This window comes from Mesoplodon densirostris, chromosome 1, assembly GCF_025265405.1.
Source record: "Mesoplodon densirostris isolate mMesDen1 chromosome 1, mMesDen1 primary haplotype, whole genome shotgun sequence".
In the NCBI taxonomy this organism is placed as follows: Eukaryota; Metazoa; Chordata; class Mammalia; order Artiodactyla; family Ziphiidae; genus Mesoplodon; species Mesoplodon densirostris.
The window spans coordinates 81,451,112-81,476,486 of record NC_082661.1 but is presented as its reverse complement, the minus strand read 5'-3'; the positions used below and the strand labels follow the sequence as shown (position 1 = coordinate 81,476,486).

The 25,375-nt window shown below is 37.4% G+C and overlaps 1 protein-coding gene across 2 annotated transcripts in view; it reads left to right on the top strand.

Annotated features, from left to right (window-relative positions):
• Positions 1-25,375, top strand: part of LOC132483405 (bifunctional heparan sulfate N-deacetylase/N-sulfotransferase 4) — a 244,592-nt gene that overhangs the window by 195,409 nt on the left and 23,808 nt on the right. For both annotated transcript variants that reach the window (XM_060088706.1, XM_060088700.1), the window contains exons 6-8: positions 1,051-1,233; positions 17,350-17,446; positions 21,889-22,012. In XM_060088706.1, coding sequence (XP_059944689.1) covers positions 1,051-1,233; positions 17,350-17,446; positions 21,889-22,012 — 404 coding nt within the window. The remainder of the gene's footprint in view (positions 1-1,050; positions 1,234-17,349; positions 17,447-21,888; positions 22,013-25,375) is intronic.

Genomic DNA, 25,375 nt, shown 5'->3' with positions numbered 1-25,375 from the left:
CTGGTTCACAATATATTGATTCATTATTTCTATACATTTAAAAATGACCACCATGATAAATCTAGCCATACCATCTATCGCCATACAAAAATATTAAATATTTATTGACTGTATTCCCCACACTGTACGTTTCATACTCATGAGTCATTAGACCACAAAAAAAAAAAAAAAGAAAAAAGAAAAACAAGTTTTCTTGAGTTTGATTTCATTTCAACCTGTATACATATCTATACCAAAAAAAGGTCTGGAACAGTTTTTTTAATTTTAGAACTGGTCTAATTCTGGTTCTTCTCTAGGTTGGGAGTTATTAGATTATTGGATTTGATAGTTTTGATTCCACAATGGGGGAAAAAACTGTTATGTAAAGTAATACTATACTTTTAATGGGCAGTGAGGGGATGTCAATCCCAATTTCAATTTTTATTTTCAGAGTGAGCTTAAGAGTGATTTTGATAGAAATCAGATGTGTGGCTTTCTACCTGTATTAGTCTTTGCAAGCTGCCATAATAAGACACCACAGACTGGGTGGTTTAAACAACGGACATTTATGCTCACAGTTCTGGAGGCTAGAAGTCCGTGATCGAGGTGCCAGAAGATTCAGTTTCCGGTGAGACTTCTCTTCCTGACTTAAAGACAGCCGCCCTCTGGCTGTGTTCCCAATTGGCCTCTTTTCTGTGCATTGCAGGGGGGAGGGATAGAGAAAGAAAGAGACAGAGAGAGAGAGAGAAAGAGAGAGGGAGGGAATGCACTGTGGTGTCTGTTTTTATAAGGGCATCAGACCTATCAGGTTAGGGTCCCACCCTTATGACTTCATTTAAGCTTAAGTACCTCCTTAAAGAACCTATCTTTGAATACAGTCACATTGGGAGTTACAGTTTCAACATATGAATGTGAGTGCGGTGTACACAATTCCGTCCATAACACTCCACCTGAAATGATAATTGTACTTCTCATGAAATTCAGCGTTTAGGTGAGGTACTTCCTAGAGCTTCTATGCCACTTTAGGGCATATGCATATGATATTTACGGTCATTTTTATTTATTTTTCAGATCAGCATTTTCATGACCCATTTGTCAAACTATGGAAATGACCGCCTAGGGCTGTACACCTTTGTGAACTTGGCCAACTTCGTGCAGAGCTGGACCAACCTGAAATTGCAAACTCTGCCTCCAGTGCAACTAGCCCACAAGTACTTTGAGCTCTTCCCTGAGCAGAAAGACCCTCTCTGGCAGGTAACACTGCACGTTCTCTCCTGGGCTGAAAGAAAATAAACTAGCAATTTGTGAGTGCCGAGTTTGTGTTAGGAACTCTGCTGAAGATACTAAAACAGTCATTTAATGCAAACTTCTTTTTTATCCAATAGTTTCATTCTCTTCAATAATAATTTTTATTTGTTTTATGGATTAAGTGTTCGCATTTTGGATTTGTTTTTCTGGGATTTTGATAGTTGGTCAGTCAGTTTGGAAGTTTTGCATTGAGGATGTTGTTTTATTGTTGGTTTTTTTCTCAGGGCTAATCACTTTGACATGCATTTAGTGTGGGCATTAACTAGCAGTAAAATGGTTAGGCATTGGGTATCTAGGAAGATAGAAACCAAGGACCACCATAATCTAAGAGCATAGAACTAGACCCTGATATGTGTATGTACAACACAGATAGTCTAAATAAAAAAGGGAAGAGCAATTTTTACTTCATGCTCATACAGATTCTATCTTTAAGATGTCTTAGTGCATTTTTTAAAATCTAATCTTTTGCTAGGATCATATCTATTAATAAAGGAGGAATTGTCCATTTTAGGATTGCTTTTATGAATAATTCAACTTTATGTGGGAGCTACTGAGCCTCAGTGCGTGAAAATGTAAACGAGCTGCGTCTTACCATTTATCTAGGAAAATGCCACCTTCCACTTTCTTGGTTCTTTATGCATCAGATTACATTGACCCACACAATCAATAAGCTGGCTGAAGAGAGCAGATCATATGGTCTCCTGCTAAGTAGTCAGTAGAGGGCTAGCGTCCTCATTAATGAGAAATCACTGCAAAACAGACTTTTTACCATCCCCTCTCCCTCTCCTGTGTTTCTATTCCATAATTCATGTTACATGCCCCTCTGTATCTATATGGTCAGGAATTCATCTGCCATATGTTTATTGAGCATCTACTATATATAAGGCAAGGCTAGTTGCTCTTGAGAATGCAAAGAAGAACAAAATGCAATATTTTCTCTCAAAGTCAGCAGAACATTTCCTTGTTATTCTTATTCACTGCTATATATTTCAAAATGTGTTTTAAAACTGCTACAGTGTCATACTTTATTTTGATGATTTATTCAGCAGCTTGACCAGCTATATGTTTGGTGTATATATTAAGTAGATGAATAAATAGATAAAGACATAGTTCTTGTAATGTATATAGTCACACCACATAGATGTTGAATTTCATAAAGGCAAAGCTTTGTCTTCCATAAGTGGCTGTTACTCAGAAGTGGTCACATACTTATAAAATTGATAAATCATTGATAGTAAATCAATTCTTTTTTCACACATGTTTATTTATAAGATATCTATAATTCATGGTTACAGTAACAATAAAAAGTAAGCAACTTAACAAATGTGGCAGACAGATGATCTAAAAAATTAGTCAATGACCCCAAGCTCTACTCTTTCTTTTCCTTCATAAAAAAAAATACTTTTTTTAATGAAGAATTTGTATTTCTTAATATGGTGTGAGTTTTTTAAAAATAAAGAATTGTATTTGTTGATATTTTTGGTATCAGAGACACTGTTCATTTTGTTAGGGAATGAATATAATCAAAGACATTCCAGGTCCAATAAGTTTTGGTTAATATGATTATTTTATTTTATTTTACTTTATTTGTTTTGTATTAATTTTTATTGGAGTATAGTTGCTTTACAATGTTGTGTTTGTTAGTTTCTTGCTGTACATCAAAGTGAATCAGTCATACATATACATATATCCACTCTTTTTTAGATTTCCTTCCCGTTTAGGTCACCACAGAACACTGAGTAGAGTTCCCTGTGCTGTACAGTAGGTTCTCATTATGATGATTTTAAATATGATGATCGAATGCTTGTTAAATATGAAATACTGTGCTAGTTGATTGGGGGTATAAATGAAAATTAGAATGAGAAAGTAGAATTATTCCTTGAGAACTACGTCACTTTGGAAGACATGAGAACATATACATACACAAATAAAACATTTGTGAGTGTGACTATTTTAATTTTGAATAACATCATAGAGATAAATTCCTAGGGAGTTCTTAATAAATGATACAATTAATCAGAAGAGGCTTCAGAGAGTTCACAGATTTTTGTTATTGTTGTTGTCATATATATGTCTGTTATCAAAACAGCTTATTATAAGAGTATTTAAGTAACACTCAAGAGTAAATGTTTACTAAAAGACTCCTGTTTTATCACATGAATTACATCCTTTATATGGTTTCTTTTTTAAAATTTACTCATTTTACTTATTCTTTTTTCCTTCTTTCATTTTGGCTGTGTTGTGTCTTTGTTGTGGTGCATGGTCTTCTCACTGTGGAGGCTTCTCTTGTGCGGAGCACGGGCTCTAGGCACGTGGGCTTCAGTAGTTGTGACACATGTGCTCAGTAGCTGTGGCACACGGGCTTAGTTGTTCCACGACATGTGGGTTCTTCCCAAACCAGGTCTCGAACCCTTCTCGTCCGCATTAGCAGGTGGATTGTTAACCACTGTGCCACCAGGGAAGCTCTATATGGTTTCTTTTGACTGAAAAATAAAGTTGCAAACATTTCCCATTAACAAAAGTGCCATATATTCTCAAATATATTTAAGAAAGAAAACAAGGAATAGAAAGCGAAATAGCAGTTAAGTTGAACAGGGAATTATTCACATACATGAGATTTTGAGAACAGTAGACTTACTGAAACAAATCTGATAAACTTTGCCAACCATAAAGGGTGTCAGAAAACTGCAAATGATCAGGTGAAGATAAAGTGCATAATACTTTTGAGTTCCTTTCCCTGGTGGTTTTCTCCTCTTCTCATATTTGTATTTATAACATCAAGTAAAACAGCTAAAGGCATTATCATCGTGTCCTTTATACAACATGAATTTAATTTTACAAAAAACATTTAAGCATAACCAACACTAATTAAATGTTTTATAGTCCATTCATCACAAGCCTACAGAGTTAGGATCGATTAATATTATGTGTCTCTGCCATTGCTATACATTCTCTAAATTAAATGTCACAGGTAGTTTATTGTATTTATAAACATGCCTTTTTATTTAGTGCATTTCACTTTTAAAAAGTTATCTTTCCTTAGATTTTCAATTCACACTTTTTTATTACCACAAATAAAAAGAAAATGTTCAAAATGATAATCTTAGCATCCATTTAATTTCCTTTGGTTCCTTATGTAAATTTTCATTAGCACCAACTACCATATATGTGAAAACTGCTTTGTCGCCTAATTAAAAAGTGCAGTATGAATATCTGTCAATGGACAGCATGGTAAGTACAATTCAGAATGTATGTGCTCCCTTCACTGGAAGTGGAGTCTTTCGGAATTGTTTAATATGAGAATATGTGCTGAGGACACACACGGAACTCTATCCCTAGAGTATATCCTCCTCAGTATAGTCCCTGGTGTGTAAGATTCTTAAAATTATACTCAAGGGTTTCTGTTAATTCATGTCCCTTTTTGTTTGGGTAGAATAATCACTACAAAGCATAAAAGAATAAAGTTTCCTCTTTTTCTTTTTTTACCTCTTATTATAGAAACCAAAACCACAACATGGAGGCAGTTGGAAGGTCAGATTCTTGCACATTCACTAATCAATGCTTTTAAGCTCTCAAGCTGTCAGGTTAGCTCAGTCTCAATCTTCAGTCAGTCACTCCAGAGTCTCACTATCAATAAACATGCCAAGTGTGATGTGGATTCCTGCTTGCCTGTGTGACCAAAACTATGGTCAAAGAGCTGCAGTTTCTCTCTTCCCAGGCCAGTGTCTCCAGGATTAAAGAAGTAAGGAAGTAAAGCCATAGTGTGCTGACCTTAGGGAGTTAGCACCTTAGTTGATTGTAGCTGTGAAATCATCCAATTCCAGCTTAGAGATGATGAGATTTGAATATCTGTGACATAAACATATCACAAGGTATAGTGATATACACACTGTAGATTCTATTAGTTTGTGTCTATTGAAGGAATGTTGATGCAGAGAATTAACAGATTGTAAGAGCAGAAGAAGTTAAGGACATCTAGACCAACTTACTCCTTTTAGACACTTAAAGAGGTGAAATGTCTTGTTCTAAGTCACGTGGCTTATTAGGGACAAGTCAGGACTAAAGCTCAAGTTACCTTATTTCTAATCCAGTGTAGTCCCAACCACACCAAGATGGTAGTTTTACATTTAGAAAAATAATTCTACTTCTACCATCGACTGTCTGTGTAGAATGAAATATCAGGAATACCTTGTGACTTCTGAAGAATCTGATGGGGTATTCAGTGTGAGTTTTTGCAACCTATGCTTCTGAAGTACCTACATAATAAAAAGAAAGGTCTTTGCCTTCGTGTAATTTACAAACCATAATAGCGTCTGGTTATATGAACAAAATGACATCAAAAATTTGTCTTCATATTTTTCCCTCTCTTTCCACTCTATACCTTATTTATTACTCTATTATTGCACTTACCTGATGGTATTGCAGACACTTGTGCTTGTCATACACCAGCTCATACAATCCTTAAGGAGTGAGACTGTTTATTCATTCATGTTTGTAACCTAGAACCTAGCGTAGTACCGTAGCTACTGTCATTAAAACCTCACGAATGGATAAGCAAAAACAGAGGGATGTGTGTGCACAAGGAACAGTAACAGTGGCACGCTTGTTTCCTGGGGAAAAGTAGGCATGTAATGGGACATAACCTCGAGGAACACATACAAACCAATCAGGAAAGCTTTGAGAACTACCAGAGCAATTTGGGTTTGATAGGCAACAAGGAGCAACTATCTGTGTGTTCTGAAGATGAGAGTGAAATAACTTTTTTAAGTGTTGGCCAAAAAGATTATACCAGAAACTTTTATTTCCATGACAAGTAAGAACAGGAGGAGCTAAAGTTAGGATAATAATCTAACTATGAGAGAGGGAAGCCCTAAATAGTTTCATGGCTGTGGAAAAATGTGAGACCTTCTGAGAAGAAGTGTTAGAAATTGTTTGTGGGTGAGATGCTGAGATTAAAGGAACTCTGATATGTAAGTAATTACCCCCACAGCTGGGGAAATAAGAGTTCTATAATTTCATATTCTTCACTTCCATTTTTTCATCTTTTAGCTTTTCCAGTGAAATAGCCAGAACGGTTTTTATCACTTCACAGAGTCAGAGCAGAGGTACAGACTTTATCATCATCTGACATGTTTTTCCTAATCACCATGTGGTTACATTTCTCTTCTTAACTCAGAATAGTATTTAAACCTTTCAGGAATGCTTCCCATCTACTCAGGTAATTCCTCACTATTTTAATTATTTAATTTACAAGAAAGCACTTTACTGTTTTGATTACACAAGGCTGTCAGACATTCTGACATCTAGAAATGGTGACATAAGTCATGGATTTTCCTTTTCCCATCAATCAGTTGCAAATATGATCTTGTCATGTGTCAAATTCTCCACACAAGTAACTTACTGAGGTTTCATCATGGAAAAACTACTTGCAGGTAGCTCATAAAATAAAATAAAATAAAATGTAAATTGTTATAATACTTTCATACTTTATGAATCAAAATCATCATAAAATAAGTACATTTTGAACACCTAATCCAAGTATAACAATAAAAACTGAATTTTTTGTGTGTGCCCTACAGAAACGTCTGATAACTTTAATGTCATACTAAAAATGTCATACTATGAGTGAATACATTATATGAGACCAACCTATTAATAAGAGTTTAAAAATACAGTTTCTTTCATTGAGTTGGTTATCCAGATTCCCTGACAGGATATTCTTATAACAGTAAGTAATAATATAAGGTATTGTATGCAAGAGTGTGCAGTTATCCGTTTGAAGATACTCAAAGCTACAGAGTAAACTTGTCACCTTCTCCTGGGGTCAGTTTTGCTTTTGAGACTATTTCATGGGAAAATACAAATAGTATACATTTATTGAAATAAAGGTGGTGTAATATGGTGAAGAATGCATAGGGGTTTAGGATAAATCAGAGGTAGTTTGTGCTTAAAGCAACTCTTGTGGCACTATTACCCCGGATCCACACATGAACCACAGGCCCCTTTTACCCACTTCCACCCCCAGAGGTTGGCATTTATGTGCCTCTGTAATCAGAGTACTTTGGTAGAAAAGTCAGTATGAATCAGACTATCAAGTGCTACAGGAGTTCTGTGGAGAGAGCATTCATTACGGATCAGCGCACGCAGAAAGGAAAGGCATTTCCAAGGAGCTGAAGGACTCCCTAGCTTACATGGTGTATAGGTAGAGTCCAGTCTCTGTAAGGATGGTGTGTGTCTCAGAGTTTCTCCATATGGATTTGCTGATTGAAGCACTGAGAATACACATCCCTAACCTATTAAAATTCCTCATCAGTGTCCGTGGATTGTATTAAGCTTAAATGACATTGAAAGACAAAAAACTGAAAGTCACCAGCTTGTATAATGCAGATTTGGAAAAGGATTTTGTTTAAAGACATGTACACGCCAAAATTAATAAGCAGAAGAAAATTTAACACAACACATCCAGATAATAGGAAGCAGAAGAATTTAAAAAGAAAAACAAAAACACCTTTCGTAGCATTCTCCATTAAACAGTGAGGTCAGAACAGCAGAAAGCAAGCAGGGGGAATAGAGAGAAAACCAGTAACCTGGAAATGTTTCTAATTAACAAAATAATCCTTCTACCATGAGCACTGGGCGTGTTTAATGTTTCAGCTATTAAGTTCTAGAGATCTCCTCATTATCTGGAAAAGGTACATGACTTGAGAGGGGATAGTCAGTCTAACTGATAACTCCATGGTGTTCTTCTCAGGAAAGGATGTGTAGAAGCAGTGAGCAGAGCAGATTCTTAGTAGAGAAAAGGCAGGTAGGTTGGAATAACCAGATCTAATGAGAACCAAAGTTATCTTCCTGTCTTCTATAAAAATATGAACTTCAGGATAAGGTCAGTAGTGTGAATTTTTTTTTTAGTATGTGTTTTTAGCTTGATTGTGAATTTGTAATTTTTACCTAGACAGGGAAAATCTGAGTGCTCATACCCTTCTACGTAACATGATGTCATCAGAATTTACTGCCCTTTCTAAGTCTGGTTCATAACCTCAGGGAATCTCCTGTCCACTTTGCTGATGTCTACTTAAAAGTAAATCTGCCTCAACTCATCATATATTCCATGTACAAAAACCACTTGCATCCCCTTTACCTGTGTGAGAGCTAGTTACATGCATTTTCACTGCACTGGCACTGTTATCATATACACTGCCTAAAGCAGTTTTAACTGAGAATATTTGCAAAGTTTCAATATATCTATAATGCTAGATACTAAAAACAGTAAATTACTTTGTGTAACAGTTTCAGATATGTGGGGAACAATCAGATAGGGATATAATTGCTTTATAACTTTCTGACCTTTAGAATTAAAATCATAACAATGGAGCAAAGTATGAAAGTGCATGCAAATGTATCCTTTTTTTTCATAATCATTGCAGGATCCTCGCTCTCTCTCTCTTCCTGTCTCATACACACACACACACACACACACACACACACACACACACACAATTTAACTGCAGAGACAATCCCAGCTTTGGATTTCAAATCTGAAACAAATGTGCTGTGTCACCTTCAGCACGACCTAAATAAAACACCTTGCATCTCAGCTTCCTCAGCTATAAAGAAAGGATAATAATATCTGTCTTGCCAGGTTGCTTTGAGGATTAGAAATAACCTATGTCAAGCAAGTGCCTGGAATATAGAAGCTGATCAATAAAACTTAGATATTATGTTAGCTGTTATTCAGACCATATAAGGAAAGTCAGAGTAGGAAAAGTCTAAACAAACATTTTCAGAGTATAAAATAGGAAATGCAAACATCCTGTTATTAAAGTTGTGATTAAACAGATACAAGGGAAAACATGCTAAGAAGAGACATAAATGAAAAAATATGGGCACCCGGATAGCCCTAAAATGCATAAAATAGAAGGAATGCAGCTTTAAAAGAAGTCTGCCTAGGGGCTTCCCTGGTGGTGCAGTGGTTAAGAATCTGCCTGCCAGTGCAGGGGACATGGGTTCAAACTCTGGTCTGGGAAGATCCTACATGCCGCAGAATAACTAAGCCCATGCGCCACAACTACTGAGCCTGAGTTCTAGAGCCCGTGAGCCACAACTACTGAGCCCATGCACCACAACTACTGAAGCCCACGTGCCTATAGCCTGTGCTCTGCAACAAGAGAAGACACCACAATGAGAAGCCCGCACACCACAATGAAGAGTAACCCCCTCGCACCGCAACTAGAGAAAGCCCTTGCGCAGCAACAAAGACCCAGTGCAGCCAAAAATAAATTAATTAATTAATTAATAATAAAAAGTCTGCCTAGATTGACGTATACAAATGCCACCAATTGTAAGATACCTACTGGAAAAACTGAAGTAATGTAAATTGAATAGTTAATAATAAAAAAAATTGGAACAGCAAGTATTATAACATCTTAGCATCCAGTAATTTTATTTGATAGTTTACTCTTATCAATATAACTTCCTGGGAAAATACAACTAAAATAACTAGTGTCTTTGTCTACCAAAACAAGTGTTTATCCATGTTCAGTGTGTTAAAGTCAAAGGAAACTCTTTCCAAATCTTATCAATCTGCCTATTTCTGTGAAAGTTTTTTGAGTTTTTTTGCTGTGTTGGGTCTTCGTTGCTGCACGTGGGCTTTCTCTAGTTGCAGCAAGTGTGAGCTACTCTTCATTGTGGAGCACGGGATCTAGGCACACAGGCTTCAGTAGTTGCAGCACGTGGGCCCTAGAGCATGTGGGCTTCAGTAGTTGTGGCACAGGGCTCAGTAGCTCTGGAGCACAGGCTTAGTTGCTCCATAACATGTGGGATCTTCCCAGACCAGGGATCGAACCCCTGTCCCCTACACTGACAGGTGGATTCTTAACCACTGCACCACCAGGGAAGTCCTGTGAGAGTTTTATTTTGCCAGTTTTGTATGCAGAAATTTGAATGGCAAAAACATGTGTATTGCAATAAAGAATAAAATTGGTCTAGTTGAACCTACAGAATGAAGAGAGGTCTCACAAAAGGCTTTGACTTTCAACAGTGGCACTGAATAATTGATCAGTTTGCTCATCCACTTTGCTGAGCATAAAGAAACCATTTGAGCAAATGAACTGAACACCTACTCTGAGATTGTTCTTTGTTGAGTTATATATGGGGAATAGGTAATGGAAACTGCTTTCCTATTGCTTAATATCTAAAATACAGTTGAAAAGCAGAATTCTTTGCAAATGAAGCAGTTAAATGATAATATGAGGAAAATAATTTTTAAGTTCTAAAGTGATGGTGTGAGTAAATGGCAAGACCTAGCTTCTGGGACCACCATGAAGGACATCACTGGAAACTGTGAATGATTTTTTGGTGTATGTTTGAGTAGTAAAATATCTACACAGTTCATATTATGTTAATTTTTAAACATATATCAAAATCTGCCTATGCTTGTTACTAAATGTTTATGGTGCCTGTCCCAAGGCAGTTAATCGATCCTTCAGTCCATTATCAAGCATGTCTTATGTACTAGATTGTAGCAATCAAGAAGGCAGAGGTCGGGCTTCCCTGGTGGCACAGTGGTTAAGAATCCTCCTGCCAATGCAGGGGACATGGGTTTGAGCCCTGATCCAGGAGGATCCCACATGCCACGGAGCAACTGAGCCAGTGCACCACAACAACTGAGCCTGCTCTCTAGAGCCCATGAGCCACAACTACTGAGCCCATGTGCCACAACTACTGAAGCCTGTGTGTCTAGAGCCCGTGCTCCACAACAAGAGAAGCCACCACAATGAGAAGCCCGATCGCCGTAACTAGAGAAAACCCGTGAGCAGCAATGAAGACCCAAAGCAGCCAAAAATAAATAAATAAATAAATAAACAAACAAACAAATAAATACAATCTATTTTTTTAAAAGAAAAGACAAGAGGTCTTCTCTTCAGAGCACTTACATTCTAGTTGAATATAATTATTATAGATACAACTATACTATTAGTTTTCATATTATATACCATTACTAGAAACACATCCTTGAATAAAATAATTTCAGGTACTGAAATACAGTGAAGAAAATATGGCAGGAAGCAGTTATAGAGAGACAGGAATGAAAGGAAGTGCTTTGGCTCCACTCATCAGGGAAGACATCTCATGTGGGGTGATATCTGAATTGAGCCCTGAAGGCTGACAAGTGCTAAAACAATGAATTGGAGAGTTGCAGTAGCCATATAGCAAGGATATCCAGAAATAAACTGAATTAGGATTATATAGGAGTCTTTGGGTCATCTGGTAAGACAGCCCATAGCTTCCGGTTTGCCTGAAGAAACTCCAAGCCATTTCCTTATCGGGTATCTCAGAAGTCTAGCCATCTGGCTGTGAGGAGGGGCACCTTAGGTGCTGGTGCTTCTGACAAGCACCAGGAAGTCAGCTCTCAGCATGGATATCTGCAAGAAACCAGTCCATCAGCAAGAGTAATCTCTTTCTGCTGCTCCAACTGCCTAACTAATCTAGGTAAAGGAAAGAAAAAAGTTAATGTGGGATTACAGAATAAGCACTTTCTTTTATAGAGCATGATTTAATCATTTTAAATATATTAACTCATTTAATATATTTATGCAATATATTTATATTTATGCATATATATACCTATACGCAAGGTAGATAATATCAATCATTATTTTTTTATAGGAATCTGAGGTCCAGAGAGTTTAGGATAATTCCTTAAGACACAGACAGTCTCCCTCCTGAGCTCACACTCTTAAGAACTGGGCTATGCTGCCCCTCCAAAATAAATAGGAAATGTTAATGGTGGATCTTAGCTTCAGCAAGAAGAACTGGCAAGATTTTAACTCTGTATTGTGGGGGAAAAAATAAGAGCATTGCACAGAAAGATAAATAATTCAAAGATTCAGGTGCAGGTATATCTATAGTAGTGAATACAGTAGAACTGAAGCTTTAGGTTGGTGTTGGCAGTTGTTAATTCAGAGCAGTGCTACTCAAAGTGTGGTCCTTGAACAGGCTTGAATTATTTGTTGCTGATTCGCCATGAGACAAGAAGTTTGTGCCAACATATAAACAATCTATACCACTAAGCAGCTGGTTGCATCATCCGGAACCTTCTCTTTTTCCTGTAGCAGGATGTTCTTGTGGAAGCATGCAGTGCAGTAATTCACATTCTGACACAAGTTTTTTTTTTTTTTTTACCTTCTCGCAAAGTGCTTTGAAACACATTGAGTGAGAATATAGGCAATGTTGCTATAATGATGACAGTCCAAAACTACAGTGGCTAAATAAAGTAGAAATGTATTTCTCCCTCATACAACTGTCTAAAAATGGGCAAGCAGTCTACAAGAGTTAGACAGCTCTGTTTCACATGATTATCCAGGGACCCAGGTTGGCAGGTGTTCAACATATGTATGGCTTCCACCTCTGAGTCCAAGGCACATGCTGCAATTGTAGCCATTTTACAGCTGGCAGTAAGTAGGAAAGGAAAAATCTAGGGAGAGCGACTTTATCCTTAAGAAGATACTTTATGTCCTTTTGACTCCCTTTCCTTAAACTGAAATGATTCATAGGAAGAAAGCTAAATTCAAGAGACACTATGAAATATAGTCTGTAGCTGAGAACCCAGAGACTGAACAAGGGGATGCTCTGTTACTGAAGGAAGAAAAGGAGACAAGATAGTTTAGCCTTCTGTGCTCTAGTGAAACTTATGTTTAGAGAGTTAAGCTGAAGGTAGACCACAGAGGACTGGCGATTGAACACTGAATAAAAGATTGAAGAAAACAGAGACACCAGTAAAAATAAAATGAAATTTCATTTTTATGTAAAATAATAAATGTTGAGTTTATTGGCTTGTAATTAACTCCTTTATCACAGTTTCTATAGATGATTTCATCAAGAAATCCAAAATATATAGCCTAACTTTTGCAAGGCGAATTCTCACACAATGCATACATAACAGGTCTCTTTATATTGCACTCTGCTCTTCTTCCAATGGAAGATGGTAATGGAAAATGCACTGGGATCAATTCTGAGATAGGGCTCTGGTTCAATGATTTATTGAGGAAACGCTTTCAGGAAAAGCTTATAAGGGAAAATGTAGAACAGGAAAAGGCAGAGCATGGATGTGGTCTTAGGAAAAGTCTGGATCCTTGACTGGATCTGCAGGGAGAGAGCTAATTACACAAGTTGTCTCACCTTGAAGCTAGCTGGTCAGGCTTTTACACCCCTGTATCAGTCAGTCACTGGACACGGGCCACCTCTGGAGTGTCGGGAGGGGATGCACGACTTCCTGTCAGGTAGCTCCTATTGGCCAAGGGCAATACTCAATCTCCCCAGCTGGGGGCGGAAGTGGTGTGGGGATAGGGATAAGGTGTTGCATTGGCCAGAGATAGGGTTTTTCCTTCAGTGGAGGAAAGAGCACTCATTCCACCACACACCCCTGTCCATACCTTGAACCACATAGCTATACTTGCTTCTCACATTGCACTGATTCACCCAGGAACAATTTTTCCACAGTTGTGAGCATTATTCCTGGGGAAACCTATAAGAGGAAGGTCATTAGGAGAAACTGCAGCCTTGTTGCTGCAGTTGGCTCCAAAGCTGAAACCAGTGCACAGTTTCTCCCACCTCTATCCCCTATTCTGGATTTCCCCCACCTGTGGTTAGCATTTCTGCTGGTCTAGATGGCTGGCCTTGTGGGTCAGGTACAGTCCCAGGACCAACTGCAGTAGCAACAGTTCTAGTTTGTCTCATTAATTCTTTTCTTGTAAATTTCCCTAGGAATTATGACAGAGGAAGCCTGTGCCTGGATAAAGATAACTTAATTTGTGAAGCAAGGAGTGCACTGCGGTAGACTCTGATCTGGTGCCCAGCCCAATCCTAATCAGGCTGTGGTGGCTCTGCTTTCTCAATTATTAAAATTGGGTGCAGAAGTATCAACAAGTAACCTAGTGAATTATTAGAGTGCCAAAGATATTTCTCCCTGTATAATAGCTGTTCTTCATCTCATGATGATCAGAGTCAATTGTCCCTATCAGGATGGTAACTCATTTCCATGCCTGATGGGCTACTGGCACAAGAAATCCAAAGTGAATGGGTACAAGCTGCAACTTTTAGTGTGGTGATCCTCCTCCTGGGCCTCCTGGTGGAAGCATCTCTCCTCTGGGAACCAGAACTCCTAGACCAATAGACCTTAAAGTTGTGGAGATGGGAAGCACAAATTCTCTAATTAAGCCATTAGAAATGATGGTGGATGGGTCCACTCCTATATCTACTCCTTAATTCCTAGACACATCTACACTATCTTTTGGAGACACAGCACCAACCAATAGCTTTTGATTTAAGAAGTACAGTGTATCTCCAAGCTGATACTTCAACTGTATCTTTCATGCGTCTTTCACCACTCTATCAGGCCAGCAGCTCTGGATAGTGAGGCGTGATAGGACCAGTGACTCCCATGGGCATAAGCCTACTATCACACTTCCTTTGTCAAGAGTGTTCCCTTTACCTGAAGTAATATTATGTGAGATACCGTGTCAATGAGTCAGACACTCCATGAGGCCTTGCATAGTGATGACAGCTAAAGCTATGTAAGCAGAGAAGGTAAATTCATATTCTGAATATTTGTCAGATGAGATCAGGATGAGTCACTGCCCTTTTAAGGATGGAAGTGTCCAACATAATCAATTTTCTACTAAGTGGTAGGAGAGTGCTATTTCTGGGACTTAGAACTGGCCTCTGTTACTGACAGGTCAGGTATTCAGCAGCAGCTGTAACTAAAGCAGACTTGGGGGAAGGAAGCCCAGGAATGGCTTCCATCTTGCTACCACAGCTTCTCCATTCATAAGCCCATTGCTTCAGCACTGGGTTGGCTGAGAACAGAGGTTACATAACATGTGGGAATGCTGGGAACTGGCTAAATCATCTGACTGCTTGGTTGTTCAGCACTTCTACATTGGATACTCTCTGGTGTACATCAATGGACAATATAAAGATTATCACACGTTTTGGTCACTATCACAGGTCCATCCACCTGCCTCTTCCCTAGAATTTAGTAGCCCTACTATTCCTGTCTTGCTCCTTTAAGTTCCTTGGCTAACCCATTCATCACTGCTTATTAGTCTGCTATACCCTTACCTTGGGCTACTAGTCTATTTGCAAAAATGTGGATAGCCAGAGACACTGTCCAGAGCTCTGCCAATTGGACACTTTCCCTCTACCATTTGTTTTTAGGAACCTCCATGAATGGGCCTGTAGGGCAGCTTCAGTCCACTTTACGCTTCTACCAACATATGAGTCAACCTATCTACAAACCAAGCTAGGGTTTCCCCCTCTTCATCAGCAGGTTATAGAGGACCTTCCATGAAACTATAAGAATGAGCTGATATAGAGGCATGAGTGGAACAGTGATAGGTGACATGTGGTCCAGGCACCTGTTTATAAAGTTAACTTATAGCCTTTGTATCTTCTTGAAATCAGTTCTGGATGTACCACCCCATCTTACAATGAATTGCTACTGGGTACACTTGAACTTATGACTTGGTTGGTCTGTCAATACTCAGTTTATGATGGCCAATTAATGGCCACATGATCACTTTGAAAATCCATGACAAGCATTATCTCTTCCAGGGCCTAGCAACACCTTGCTGCAGAACCTTAGGGGAGTACACTGTGATTCTCCTCTGGGACTTGACCAAAACTCTTTGGTGTCATTTTTTACCATAGATGCCATGGTACCATGGGTCTGGAAGGATGTATGGCCCAAGTGGGAGGGCTGCTTGGACCTCAGTCTTACTTCTTATAGTGCTCTTTCTTTTTCTGGGTTCCACTCAAAATTAGCAGGTTTCTGCATCATCCGGTTGGTGACTCAGAGCAATATTTCTTAGGGCCAAAAAAAAAAAAAAAAAAAAAAATGCTGCGTCCAAAACCCAAAGAAGCCCATCCAACACTGTGCCTCTATCTTAGTAGTAGGAGTGGCAAAGTACAATAACACAGCCTGTACCTTGGAGGGCATGTCCCAGCATGCTCCAGACCACTGGGCTTTGAAAACCCAGCAAAGGTAGTAGGCCCCTGACATGATATTAGAGAAGATATGGCTAAAAAACTGATTAAAGTATATAAATGTGAATCATAAACGATTATTCATCTTATGCTATTTTTAATATTTGAATAATAAGTGTAAAATTGTAATTGTTTTAATGGTCAACATATTTTTAGAAAGAATTTTATTTGTAAAAATGATTTTTGAATATAATTATTAATTTGATTACCAATATAATAAAACCAATTTGTCAGTCAATAGATATTTCAAAAATTGTATCACTTTCATTTAAGGGCTCTTTTAATTCTCAGAAGTGTCATGAATTGGATGATGAATCTGGTCACTTGAATGGAATGGAATGGAGGCCAGCACAGGAGAACGTTGAGATGGGGATAAAATTGGACAGATGGCTATGTTAGGTCTGGCATTTCCTCACCATATCTATACAACAGTGACACATATTCAATTTAAAATATTGGTCTAGAGTTCAGGAGGGAAGTAGGGGCTAGAAATAATGATCTGTATGGTATCTGCTTGTGGGGTAGGGCCAAACTAAGAGATTATCTGGATCAGCAGAGAATAGCACATAGTGTGAAAAGTAAAGGAAAAGTTGGCCAAGTCTGGAGTTGAAGGATTGCTTTCAATCCACTAGGGAAAAAAAAAAAAATAGGAACGATTAGGGCAGAGCACAGAAAACTGAGAAACTACGTTCAAACCAGGTAGAGACAAGTTAAGGCTCAGGTATACAGAAGTAAAACATGAATTCAGAGACAGAGTGGAATCTCAGCAGTTAGAACCTAGCCGAGGCTCAGAAGGATGACGGCAGGAGCAACTTGATGCTGAGTTGTAACCTTGAAGGAAAGGAAGGTGCCAGTTTAGAAGGAAGCAATTTGGAAACCAAAGAACCAGAACCAGAACAAGGTCTAACTCCTAGTTCTAGGGTATCAGGCAAGAAGTTGATCCTGTCTTTTGAACAATTTTTATGGAACAGAGCTAGGCATTCATTACAGAGTAAGATTCATTATTCTTCCTTCTTGCAGAATCCATGTGATGATAAAAGACACAAAGACATCTGGTCCAGAGAGAAAACTTGTGACCACTTACCAAAATTCCTTGTAATTGGGCCACAAAAAACAGGTAAGAACAGCCAACTATGCTGTTTGCATTCTTTCTTTTTTTTTTTTTTTTGTCATGAAACACACGGTCATATGGTATTTGATTGTTTGGCTTTGTGAAATATTTAGACACCCATGCAAGTTCATTATTTGAATTGTTCTTCATCCCCGTGGATCATCTTTATGCCATGATCCTCAAAGAGACCCTAAAGTTGCTCATTTAATTAGACTTATGGGCTAAATTTTTATCTATCAATTTTAAAACTGTTCAACAGACATCACATTTTTGAGAACGTGGAGCTTATATGTCACTGTTGGGATATCTGATTTTTAATTTCTACTTTTTGTGGCTTTGCCTAATTAACTCCTGAATTAAGTTATAAAAAAGGGCTTTGGCTTGATTCAAATTATTTTACACTGCATATCAACCTTGAACTGAGTTTTTTTTTTCAGAACCACTGTCATTATTACCTTCAAATATTCTACCTGTGTGGTTTGTTTGTTTTCCAAATAATCATTATGTATGAATATGGTTTAGACTTATTTTCTGATACACCTATGGCTCATCAGACATTTTTTTTCCCTTGATGTTTTCTCATGTGCTGAAGGACAAGTGTATAAGAATGTAGTAAAAGAGAGTGAAAGTATTTCACCAATGAGATAACACTTTCAATTAGAATATTTTATACTTTCTTCAGCATGCGAGAGCTTTATATACTTGGCTCATGGCCTAATTAATTAAACTTTTTATTGAGTTGCTGTATTCTGAATTCACAACTTTGACTAGAAGCACTTTCATCAGTGAGTACACAAACCATAACACAAAACAAAGTCACAATAAATAAGACTGGCCTAGATTAAGATATTTGTAATACAAGCATGTAGACCATTTTAAAGGTTGTGGGCAAAATTTCCAGACTATTAGATTTTTTTTTTTTTTTTTTTTTTTTTGCGGTACGCGGGCCTTTCACTGTTGTGGCCTCTCCCGTTGCGGAGCACAGGCTCAGCGGCCATGGCTCATGGGCCCAGCCACTCTGCGGCATGTGGGATCTTCCCGGACCGGGGCACGAACCCGTGTCCCCTCCATCAGCAGGCGGACTCTCAACCACTGCACCACCAGGGAAGCCCTAGACTATTATATATTTGTTGTTGAAATCTTTTCTTCCTCCATGAATATAACTTGTATTACAATAGTAAATTACATGTGCAGGGAGGGAAAAAAAGCAGCACATATTTTCAGATATACCACTTTTGTTGTTGTTATTGTTTAAAATGTGCATTAATTTTCTACCAACTCCCTCAGAGCAGTTCTAACACTGGAATGACTACTAAAGAAACAAAACATTCCTATGTTGTAAAGTCATGCTAAAAATTTAAGTCATATCTTCTATCATTTGTCATTGAATATTACTACTTCTTAGATCTGCTAGAACACTACAGGTTAGTAAGAAAAGATCTAGTTTTCTTCTTTGCTGTTTGTATTTACAGACAATAACCTATACTTTTAGATTTTAATATTTGACCTACCAGGGTGGAAATGATAAAGCTTTTAGCTGGTTTTGGCCTTCCCAAGACAAACAAACAAGTTAAAGAAACTGGATGATAATATTTTATATGCTATGAAAATGCTATCTTAGTGTGAAAATGATTGTGATAATTCTTAAAATCCATTCAGTCATAGACGTCTGAAGTCTTCATTTGTTCTCCTATTGCTTCAGTTGGCAAAACTCCCTGTCAGAGGCTGTAAATTCCCTGGAGGATGGGCACAGATAAATGCTAAGAACCTGGCATTTAATGTAAAGTTGTCTTTAAATAACTTAAACCTGACCCATGCATCCCTTGAAATAAACATGAGATATAAAAGTGGTCCTCAAACCCCTATTTGCTCAGTTGTTCTGAGGTGAGAATGGAAAGATGAAATATCCCACCTCATTGCTGAATCCTGGAAAAAATTTCTATCAGCTAAAAGTAGGGCAGTGAATGGGGATAGATAGGGAGCAGGGTAGGCCTGGGTTTAAGGCACTCAAAGTTGACACTGTAGTCCTACTAGAATCCTGTGGACACATGGGCATTCTTCATGATTCTGGGTCAAATTTTGATATCACTAGGGTAGGAGAGGATTTCCAAAAGGGTTAAATTTAGCACAATAATTCTGAAAGCATAATTCATTGGCCTTAAATCTTCTAGAAGATCAGATTTCCCATTGTCAATATTGATTTCTCACAATTTGATTGACTTACCCTGGTACATTTACTCTGGTAAAACTAAAAAGGAGTTGATTATATATAAAACAGAACAAAGTTTCTCTTAGAGCATTACAACATGTGAGAAACTTCCTCTACAAAATATTTATATCAAAGACAGTGGATAAAAATGAGTGTCAAGGATAGATGAAAGCACAGGCAATAATAAAGTAAATATACATTTTGAGGCCATGGACCCAGATTTTATGGCTGATCATATGAACATCAAGCCATGTGTCTACTGTCCCTGGCTGAAATTGCTCTCTCCTTCCTTTCTTTCAGAGGCCTCCCGACATCCCTCCTGCTTCTGGCAGCATGAAGGTGTATGACTCAGAGCATAATGGTTTTGACCTTCTGTAGCCCAGGGGAGCTCTGGGTGCAATTCTGTGACCATCAGGGTGGCTAAACATTTGTACATGCTACCAAATGAGGTTATAGAGTATTCATTTTTAAATATTCAGCAATAATTCAAAAATATCCCTATATCTTTGCCCTAGATCCATCCAATCTCAACATCTCAGGGATGTTAACCTATTAATATTTTCAGCTCTTGTGTGTCTCAAAAATCTTCCTCTCTGTCTCCCTCTGTCTCTGTCTTTCTCTGTCTCTCTCACACAAACACAAGCTTATTTCTCATTATCAATTAAATATTTTTATGTAGGCCCCATTCTAAAAAGTATTTAGAAAGAAACCTTCTGGATTCCCTGTTCCCTTCCAGCTGCTATTATTTACTACTCCACCTCTAATTGATTTCCTCTCCCTGGAAGACTTTTGTTCCTCCTCTCACATTTTCTCCTTTTTGAACTCTTTTTATTTTCAGGAGAAAATCAGATCAGTTCTTCAAGACTACTGTTGCCCCCCATGACTTTCATGTCTAAATTTTTCAGTGTGTTTGAGATAGTTCTTCTGTAGTTTGGGCCTCTAATTTAGTTCTTAACCAGTTCTGACTCCTTTAATATTTTTTGTTACTTTTATATAACTTGATTCCATATTTGTTCACTTTAAACATGTTTTTCAATTAGTAATTAAATCTCCTTAAGGACATTTATTAATTTTTGTCCTCACATTTCACTAGGAGCCACCCATTCTGGATTTCTTAGGTCCCCCGAGATCTGTTGTTACTTTCCTTTATATACACAATTCTCTGATGATCTTCTCTGCTTCCAGATCCCCAGCTACTATCATTTTTGTTGTGCCAGCCCTCTTGCGTAGCTCATTCCAAGCTCTCTTAGGGTTGAGAAATCCAACAAAATCTGCTGGGTGCAACATGTTAACAAAAGAAATAACCTTTTCCATAAGGGAAGTTTTGAGTTATGAAAGCCAGTCACTTCATGATCCTTCCTGCTGCAGTCCTCAGTTTCTGGCCTGACTCAGGTTTAGAGGTGACATTTGTGTCTTCTGTGATATGTACACTCAGTGGGTTCTATCAGCCAGTCTGTTTAGCCTAGTGTCTCAGCTATCAGACTTGATTGTCCCATCTTGTCATGGTGGAACATTCAACTGGACACCTTCCAGAATCCTGCACTCCTCTTTCAGCCTTACTGGAAACACGTTTTTAAGATACAACCTTAAAAAATGCTTCCTCCTGGAAGTCTTCACTGACTTCCCAAGTATAAATCACCCATTTGCTCAGGTATTAGAAAAACACTCTGCTCTTATCATGGAACCTCCCTCACTACACTGCAATTACCTGTTTACTTGACTCAAGTCCACAGATACACTTTAAGTCTATCGAGGCCAGCAACTGTATTTTTCTTATCAAGATTTATCATCAATCATTACTACAGCAACTTGTACAGAGTTGCACAGGTCAACATCTTTTGAATAGTTTGATTTAATTTAATTGATCTGAATATAATTTTAATTGAGGTTCAGGTATTGTGCTCGATGTTTTTGATACTTTTGCCACTCATCCGACTGCAGGAGGGAAATTGAACCACCTGATTTCTGAAGTTCTCCCCTAGCTGTATTATCTACCAGTCTGCTTGACTTTGACTATGTCCTCATATTAAATGAAGTGTTTAGGTCAATAGACTCATGAAGACTAATATAAGAACACAAATCATTGTCACATGAAATGCACTCAACTGATTTTTCAGAAATCATTTTGATACTGAAATGATTTGGTCTTTTGCATATTACTTTTTGAGCAAAAATTTTGTTACAATATATGTCTCTTCTTTTATTGCTGTATAACCTGTTGCCTCCTGTTTTGTAATAGGAACAACAGCACTTTATTTATTTCTTCTTATGCACCCTTCCATCATCAGCAATCTCCCCAGCCCCAAAACATTTGAAGAAGTCCAATTCTTTAATGGCAACAACTACCACAAGGGAATTGACTGGTAAGAAAAATAACAAAAAGTAAAGTCCATTATTAACACATGCTCGTTCACAGCTGAGCAATTATAGATGTATGCATGGCATCTACATAATTACAGAATAAATGTATGTTCAATTCTACCATAGTGAATTAGAAATTAATTTATAATGATATATTTAATCAGTGTTGCCTATAATTTGATTTGGACAGTGCAATAATGATGATATTTTTCTGGTAAATTAATATGATTGAATAAAGAGGATTATGGAATATTTTTCATCAGCATTATTCATAAGGATATTTAAAATTATCCTTAAGCATAGTATTATTTTACTGTGGCTAGAATTTTTTTAAACTAAATACATAATTTTTCTTCACAATGACTCTTGAGAAAACAAATAAATCAGTAGGTTGTTTTATTGTATAGTCCATCACATGTATCTTCATTAATCACATAGACTATAAATGTTGTATTATAATATAAGCTGATATTTGTCATGCCAATAACAGAGCGTTTCCAAAATCATATTACTGCTAGTCACACATGTGCATAAGAGGAAAATTACTTTGTATTTGATAAATTATGATAATTTCAAAATCACAATATTTTTCCTAAACTGAAATAGAATAAACCTGGTATTGTAACTGATGTTCGCTCTGGGGAATTTTTCTAGCTCTATCCCAATTTTCTAAGGAAAATATGGCCCTGATTTCCAAATCCCCCCCTGAGGAAAGTTCCCCCCAATGCATACCTCTGTAGCATGTAACCTTATGTCAACATTACACGTGAATATGTCCTCATAAAAGGCTCATTCTTTTAAGATGCAGCTAGGAGGAGAGGGGGGCAGGGGCGATGCCAGTGAGCATATTTGACTTCCCATCTTGAGTAGAGCCGTGTCCACTCTGCACCTAGGAGATCACTATCCTACCTTACTTTAAAAAGACTAAATAAATTTTGAAATTGCATGCAAGTTACTGAAAGCAGAGCAGAAATTTTATCTGTGAGCTCAAATGGAACACAAATTGTTAAGGAGGAATATAGATGAGACTTTTCACCACTTCACACTTGGGAAATATAATAACAAATGTCAAAGAGGAAAATAAGTGTCTTATATGAATTCTTCATTGCTCTTATTATTTATTTCTAGAACATTTGAGGGTTAGAGAAGTCATGAGCTGTAAAGAGGGTTACACACATAATTAACGCCTTACACTGAATTAACCTCTGAACATATTGATTCCATAATCTACACACAGAGGAATGTTCCCACAGCATATGGAAGAGTGAACCTGCCGAGGCACCACAGGATCAACTGGCAGGAAATATCTCTTTAATTACTCTGCATAGACTATAATGTGTCCACATTGCTACACATACTACAAATTATGCAGAAGTTAAAAAGGAGGAAAGCAGCTATGCCCTAATCTGTTTAGTATTTTATAGCTATTCTGACATTTTCCTCTTTTGTGCACTTTAATCTCAATTTATGAATTTTGCATTCAAGTTTGCAAACATAAATTTGCTATTTCTTTTAGTGAGAGAACACATTGTATTCTCAGGAATTTTAAACATATCATAAAAGTTTAATATATACAAATCAAGATAAGAATAATTCCTTAATTACATCTAGTATGGATGACACAGGGAAGAATATATTTTGAGAGACCAACTGTGAAAGGAAAATGTTATATAAATTTTCCACAAAGGTGTAAATAGTTTAGCAGTCTATCCTGTGAGGTACTTTAAAAAATTCTTTTTTTTTTCAAGTTAGAAATAATTTATTTTGTATAGTTTCCCTATTTAAAAAAAATTATACAATTTTTACAGGTTACCTTCCTTTTATGGTTATTACAAAATATTGACTATATTCCCCGTGTTGTACAATACATCCTTGAGCCTATCTTACACACAATAGTTTGTACCTCCCACTTTCCCACGCCTATATTGCCCCTCTCCCCCCGCCACTAGTAACCACTAGTTTCTTCTCCATATCTGTAAGTCTGCTTCTTTTTTGTTATATTCATTAGTTTGTTGTATATTTTAGATTCCACATGTAAGTGTATCATACAGTATTTGTCCTTTTCTGACTTATTTCACTTAGCATAATGCCCTCCAGGTCCATCTATGTTGCTACAAATGGCAAACCTTTGTTCTTTTTTACAGCTGAATAGTATTACATTGCATATTCATACCACATCTTCCTTATCCATTCATCTGTTGATGGACATATAGGTTGCTTCCATATCTCAGCAATTGTAAATAACATGCTATGGACATTGGGGTGCATGTAAATTTTGAATTAGTGCTTTTGATTATTTTCAATATATACCCTGGAGTTGAATTGCTGGGTCATATGGTAGTTTTGAGGAACTTCCATATTGTTTTCCACAGTGGCTGCACCAACTTAAATTCCCACCAACAATGTACAAGGGTTCCCTTTTCTACACATCCTCACGGACATTTGTTATTTGTGTTCTTTTTGATGATAGCCATTCTGACAGGTGTGAGGTGATATCTCATTTTGGTTTTGATATGCATTTCCCTGATGATAAGCAATGTTGAGCATCTTTTCATGTGCCTGTTGGCCATCTGCATTTCCTCTTTAGAAAAATGTCTATTCAGTTCTTCAGTGTTTAATGCTTATGTAATTGCTTAAAACTATGTCCTCAAATAAGAAGTTTGTTTTTTTTAACATCTTAATTGGAGTATAATTGTTTTACAATGTGGTGTTAGTTGCTGCTGTATAACATAGTGAATCAGTTATATGTATATATATATCCCCATATCTTCTCTCTCTTGCGTCTCCCTCCCAGCCTCCCTATCCCACCCCTTTAAGTGGACACAAAGCACCGAGCTGATCTCCCTGTGCTATGCAGCTGCTTCTCACTAGCTATTTTACCTTTGGTAGTGTATATATGTCCATGCCACTCTCTCATTTCATCCCAGCTTCCCCTTCCCCCTCCCCGTGTCCTCAAGTCCATTCTCCACATCTAAGTCTTTATTCCTGGCCTGCCCCAAAGTCCTGCAGAACCATATATATATTTTTTTCTTTTGGATTCCATATATATGTGTTAGCATATGGTATTTGTTTTTCTCCTGACTTACCACTCTGTATGACAGTCTCTAGGTCCATCCACCTCACTACAAATAACTCAATTTCATTTATTTTTATGGCTGAGTAATATTCCATTCAATATATGTGCCGCATCTTCTTTATCCATTCATTTGTAGATGTACACTTAGGTTGCTTCCATGTTCTGGCTATTGGAAATAAAGCTGCAATAAACATTGTGGTACATGACTCTTTTTGAATTATGGTTTTCTTAGGGTATATGCCCAGTAGTGGGATTGCTGGGTCTTATGGTAATTCTATTTTCAGTTTTT